At 46.9% G+C, this 6,477-nt stretch overlaps 1 protein-coding gene across 1 annotated transcript in view; it reads right to left on the bottom strand.

The window, feature by feature from the left end:
- The window catches only part of LOC109477556 (leucine-rich repeat-containing protein 15-like), a 6,409-nt gene extending 4,366 nt beyond the window's left edge, over nt 1-2,043 (bottom strand). The window contains exon 1 of the mRNA XM_019778878.1: nt 31-2,043. Coding sequence (XP_019634437.1) covers nt 346-2,043 — 1,698 coding nt within the window. The 3' untranslated portion in view covers nt 31-345. The remainder of the gene's footprint in view (nt 1-30) is intronic.
- Nucleotides 2,044-6,477: the final 4,434 nt, after the last annotated feature.

The raw sequence follows: 6,477 nt of genomic DNA, 5'->3' as shown, positions 1-6,477 counted from the left end.
TTCTCCAGGGTACAGGGAGGGAGATGGAACCTCATAACCATCGTTAAAGCTGCCGAGATGCTGAATTTGCCCTGAGCCTGGCTGTGATGTTTGCGATGGACTAACCATTGCTCGAGCAGCTGCATCTGGTTCAATCTGGGCAGCAGTCTGATTTCTAGGGGGAAGCGAAGGGGGCAGAATCAAATAACCAAAGCTGTCAAGACTCTGCGTGTTGCCTGCATCTTGGTGTGGAATTTCTGACTGATTGACTTCATCTATGGTGTCATACTCTGCTGTATCAGGGTCCTCATCTGTTGAGAGGTTTGATATATAAGCTGACTTTCTTCTGAATCAGGATGGGATGTTTCAGACTGACTGATTATTCCTGCACTTTGTGCCAACTGCCTGCAACATTATCTGGTCATGACCACTGGCTGTGCCTGTGGGGTTTGTGTTACTAAAGCCTTGCTGGGGAGTAGGATCCCTTTGCCTCCTCTTATACATGCACCCTACTGCAAAGGCAATAGTGTAGATAAGGAGGAGTCCAAGAACAGCCCCCAAGGTAGCAAGGAAGGGCACAGACAGGACAATGCCACCATCAGCAGGGCCTATATTGCTTTCAGTGCTAGAAGTGGAGTAGACTGGTGTTTTCTCCTCACAGATCAGGTTGTCAGGATTTACATCCCGCAAGAGTTGCCATCTAAGATTAGCAGGTCCGGCACATCTGATCTGGTCTTCAAATGGGTAAGACCCGTTCATCCTCTGCCTAAAGGGAACCATCCTACAGTCACACTGCCAGGGGTTGTTGAAAATGGTAACAGTTGAGATAGAAGCCAGTATGTCATATGCCATGACTGGTAGGGTCTCCAATTGGTTATTATGTAATGTAAGCTCTGACAGTGCTGAAATCTGTAAATTTGATAAGGCCTCCACAGGGAAAGTGTTGATGTTATTGTGAGAAAGTTTCAGTGTTTGAAGCTGAAGTAGATTCCCAAATGTGTCAGCTGTGATGGTCCTGATGTTGTTGTACTCAAGATCTAGACTACGTAGCTGTGTTGTGCCATTGAATGTGCCTGCCTCAATACTGTGGATGTTATTCCTGTCAAGGCCAAGCTCCTTTACATTACCAAGTCCCACAAATATGTCAGCTGACAAACTTGTTAACTGGTTATTGTAAAGATACAAGCGCTGCAGATTACCAAGTCCCACAAATATGTCAGCTGGCAGACTTGTTAACTCACAGTTATTGTGAAGATACAACCACTGCAGATTACCAAGTCCCACAAATATGCCAGCTGGCAGACTTGTTAACTGGTTATTGTGAAGATCCAACCACTGCAGATTACCAAGTCCCACAAATATGTCAGCTGACAAACTTGTTAACTGGTTATTGAAAATATACAAGCTCTGTAGATTACCAAGTCCCACAAATATGTCAGCTGGCAGACTTGTTAACTGGTTATTGTAAAGATACAAGCTCTGTAGATTACCAAGTCCCACAAATATGTCAGCTGGCAGACTTAACTGGTTATTGTGAAGATACAAGTGCCGCAGATTTCCAAGTCCCTCAAATATGTCAGCTGGCAGACTTGTTAACTCGTTATTGTCGAGATACAACCACTGTAGATTTCCAAGTCCCTCAAATATGCCAGCTGTCAGACTTGTTAACTGGTTATTGTCAAGATCCAATCTCTGCAGATTACCAAGTCCCTCAAATATGTCAGCTGGCAGAGTGGTTAAACGATTGTTATAAAGGAGCAGTTCAATCAGGCTGGTTAAGCTGTGGAATGTTTTGTTATGGATCATGGAGATCTGATTGGAACCAAGATCTAATCTTGTCAAGCTCCTATACCTTGAGAAATCAGACTGACCTAAGGTCGTGATGGCATTGTAATACAAGTCAAGAAAAGTGATGTTTGTAGGCAGGTCCTGAGGAACACTGGTGAGGAGTCTGTCTCTGCAGATACAGTCTGAAAAACAGCTGCAGTCGTGGGCTGCGGTCGGGCCAGCTTCCTTCAGGATGATCAGCAGAAGAACCAGCATCCTCCTGGCTTTGTTGGACATGCTGAACAGAGACAAGATACATTAATATTAAAATGAAAGTTCAGCTGTGTTAGCAGCTTTAGAAAAAGTCAACATCACGATAGGATCAGTACATTACTGGTGAGCCAGGCCCAAAAATTCAAAACACTCCACTGATTTTCAGATGTACACTGCTGCACGCACATTATAGAATTATTCTTTTTAACCTCTTAGGCCACAGAAGCAGAGACTATTGCCCTTGATAGAGCTGGCTGGAGGAACCTGACAGAGGGAAGCAAGGGGCCAGCATCTGGCCTGAGCACATAGGCAGGTAGGCAGTAGGCAGGCCTCTTGAGGCTACAGCAAGTAAATTATTTTTTTATTCTGTTTTCTCTGCTGTGGTCACCAGAGTCGAAAAGAAGGATCGGTCGCCCGTATATGACACTCAAGAAATTAATAGAAACTGAGTCTGGTTTAGTAGGCAATGACTCCTTTCAGCAATGTACGACAGATTGGTACTCCAACTTCGTCTGCGGCACCTCTATATTATACGTGAGGAGGAATGATGATGATTTTTCCTTGATTTTGTTGTCCTTTGACAGTGGTCAATATGCCGGTCAAATGACCTAAGTATATCTTCTGGTTAAATAAATAAACTGAAACTGAAACTGCCACACCTTGGTCAAAATGGGCACAATACCGTGCCTATTTACACTGCGCTGTGATTGGTTAAATCCTGCATGACGTCATTACCCCTTTAAATATGAATGCCAGCCAGGCTAATCACCATTGCGATCATTGGAAGCCTCCGCTACGCCAGCTTGGAGCGACGTGCTAGTGCCGGGCGTGCCCTCCCAGCCCTCCCACGTTCTACAGCACTGGTCTTCGGTTTGGGTGTTGGTGTCTTCCTGGCGAGTCCAGCAGTTTGGAGGCTTCCACGACGACTCCTTCGGTTTGGAGGCGTGCAGAACGGTTTTTGCTGTCGTTTTGTGTCCACGGGTTTTTCTTTGTTTTCCCGAGTTGGTAACATTTCGTTTTTGGAGGGAATGCGTTGCACGTGGTATTGTATATTTTGTTACTAACTGGTTTTGGGTAGTGAGCTTGGCAGATGAATGTTGTTTTTTCTTTGCTACACTCTTGAATTTTTAAGTGGGTAGAAAAAGAGATATGTGGTGTCTGTTTGACGTGTACGTGTTTCTGTTTTTAAGATAACGTCGCAGATTCGTAGACTTCCCGCACCAGCTGTGTAGAATCCAGGACAATGGCGACAGCTGTAACTTCAGCAGGACCACCGTACGCACCTCGGAAACACCTCCTACCCGGTACAGGCGGACTGGTTTTGGTCGCTGACGTTAGAGAAGCAGAGGCCTGTTCCTGAGTTCCTGAAAGAGAAGGTTTGGGTAGTGTGAAGTACAGGACGTGGTTTGCTTTTCTTTTCCGACAGTTTTTGTGTGGGTTGTCTGTAAGAATGTTGGCGGCAGTCTAGCACCTGGGTCATTTGCATTTGAATGCGTGGGTGTCTGTTTGAGCCAGAATTGATTATTAGTACTTTGTTCTTTTCAGGGTTTCATTTCTGAGCTTTCGAGGGTGGTTTTAGCCATTTTGTAAAATTAGCAGGGGAGGTTTCCCGAGCGGTGTTCCTTCGGCTTCGTGCCCATAGATCGTGTTGCGGGTTGCCCTCGCGGTGGAGGCGCGCTCGGGCGGGTAGTGTGGTAGTAGTGTGAAAGGTTTTCACGGGGTTAAGAAATTGCAGGTTAATAAGCAATGTCGTTTGCCCTTGCAGTTATAGCAGCACAACAACCTCGTTTCCCAAGCGGTCAAGATGTGGGAAGGCAGCAGCAGATCCCACAACCTCAGTACCCGGTACAGCAACGGGGCCTACCACATTTTGCAGCCGTGATCTTCGGCCCGGGCTACGGTGACATCCCTAACGAGTCCAACAGTCTGGAGGTTTCTTGGTCACTCCATTGGGTTGCGGAACGGTTTTGGTGTCGTTTCCGTTGTTTGATTTTCAGTTTTCCAGAGTTTTGGTAAATCGTTTTGTCATTTTGGCGGGAGCGTGTTGCACGTGGTACATTTGCATTTGAAATAAATTGGTTCCGGGTGGTGACTTTGGCAGATAAGCGTTTCTTTGTGTGTCAGGAGGGTTGGAAACTCGAGTGCTAAAGCCTCCGGTACTTTGTACCCTTAGATCATGGAGTGGTGATGCCCTCATGGTGTTGGCACATTCGAGTGGGTAGTTAAAATATAGTTGATATCTCTGCGTGACGTGTATGTGTTTGTGTTTTAAAGGTGATGTCGCAGGCTACAAGACTACCCGAGCCATCTTCAGCAAGGACCAACACCAGGGAGACCAGTCACTCCAGTAGGCCCTACTCCAGCAGGACCAACACCAGCGGGGTTTTATACAGCGCAACGTTTCGGGCGAATGTCGTAGACTCCAAGACTACCCGCGCCAGCAGTGCAGCACCCAGGACAACGGCGACAGTTGACTCTTTAGCAAGGACCAACACCAGGGAAACCTCTCACTCCAGCAGGTCCTACTCCAGCAGGACCAACACCAGTAGTGTTTACGGCGCAACATTTCCAGGGTAGGTGGAAACACATCTTGTTTTTGATGCGTCGCATGTAAATTGATCGTCGATGTTGTCATGTGAGTGTCTCTTTTGCACATTCCACGTGCAGGCACTCAATGGCAAGCAGTCGGACGGGTCTAAATTGATCGTCGATGTTGTCATGTGAGTGTCTCTTATGCACATTCCACGTGCAGGCACTCAGTGGCAAGCAATCGGACGGATCCAAACATGGCGAGCGCTGATGTGTTGTTGCGTCGCATGTAAATTGATCGTCGATGTTGTCATGTGAGTGTCTCTTATGCACATTCCACGTGCAGACACTCAGTGGCAAGCAGTCGGACGGATCCAAACATGGCGAGCGCTAATATGTTGTTGCGTCGCATGTAAATTGATCGTCGATGTTGTCATGTGAGTGTCTCTTATGCAAATTGCATGTGCAGACACTCAGTGGCAAGCAGTCGGACAGATCTTAATATGGCGAGCGCTGATGTGTTGTTGCGTCGCATGTAAATGGATCGTCGATGTTGTCATGTGAGTGTCTCTTGTGCAAGTTGCATGTGCAGACACTCAGTGGCAAGCAGGCGGACGGATCTTAACACGGCGAGCGCTGATGTGTTGTTGCGTCGCTAGTAGATTGATCGTCGATGTTGTTATGTGAGTGTCTCTTATGCAAATTGCATGGGCGGACACTCAGTGACATGTAGTCGGACGGATCCAAGCATGGCGAGCACTGATGTGTTGTTCCGTCGCATGTAAAGTACGTAATCGTCGATGTTGTCATGTGAGTGTCTAGTATGCGCAGTCTAACATGTCCAGACACTCAGTGGCAGACAGTCGGACGGATCTAGACATGGCGAGCTCTTATGTTTTTTGCGTCGCATGAAAATTGATCGTCGGTATTGTCATGTGAGTGTTTCTCTGATACATTAAGTGTCCAGACACTCAGTGGCAGGCAGTCGGGCGGATCTAGACATGGCGAGCTCACATGTGTTCTTGCGTCGCATGTAAGGTGATCGTCGGTATTGTTATGTGAGTGTCTTGGTGGTACTTTCCACGTACAGACGAGCGCTGATGTTTTTGTTGCGTCCCATGTTAAGTGATCGTCGATATTTTGTCTCTTTAATACATGAATGTGCAGAAACTCAGTGGTAGACAGTCGGACGGATCCAAATAGTGCGAGCGCTGATGTCTTATGCAGCGCATGTAAAGTGATCGTAGGTGGTTTTATTGTGTTTCTTAGCACATTCCGCGTGCAGGCATTCGTGGCATCACGGTTAGGTGATTGTCTAAGTTGTCGCGTGACTGTCTCCTTGGGACGTTCCACACGTGGGTGCTCGGTCGCAGATAGACGGATGCACACATGACGGGTGTTGATACATGTGTTGCGTCACAGGTAGTGAGTGTCGAGTTGTCGTATGGGTGCCCTTTTGGTTCTCCTTCTGAGTTTGGGCACTCAGTGGTGGTTAGGCTACCTGTTGTGTTTCGCACTTTATGATTATCGATGAGCACCCGTTTAATGAAACAGATCTACTCATCGGAAGGTTGGGTTTGCCTCTGTACAGGAATTCGAGGCGATGAGATTTTACCTCGTTGACAATTGAGAGGTTAATGGGGAAGAGATGAGATGAGAGTTGGACTAATCCAACTGGCTAGTGGACCTCCGGTGATTTTTGAATTTTGCTCTACTAGGGATTTATTCAGAGAGAGAGAAGCGTCAAACCCACCCTAAGCCAGAAGCTCGATTCACATTAGTCAGGAGAGTGTGGGTAGCAGTGGATGGGGAAAATAACGAGCTCCGGGGTCTAAAACCGGTTTCATGTTACAAAATAGGATTCCGGAGGATTGGGCCAACACGAGTTTAAATGAAAGACACTTTACAGTTGTACACTGTAACTTGTGT

Source organism: Branchiostoma belcheri, unplaced genomic scaffold, assembly GCF_001625305.1.
Source record: "Branchiostoma belcheri isolate BF01 breed outbred unplaced genomic scaffold, Haploidv18h27 scaffold40, whole genome shotgun sequence".
Taxonomy (NCBI): Eukaryota; Metazoa; Chordata; class Leptocardii; order Amphioxiformes; family Branchiostomatidae; genus Branchiostoma; species Branchiostoma belcheri.
Note: the sequence above shows the minus strand (reverse complement) of the source record. Positions and strands in the feature narration are given on the sequence as shown.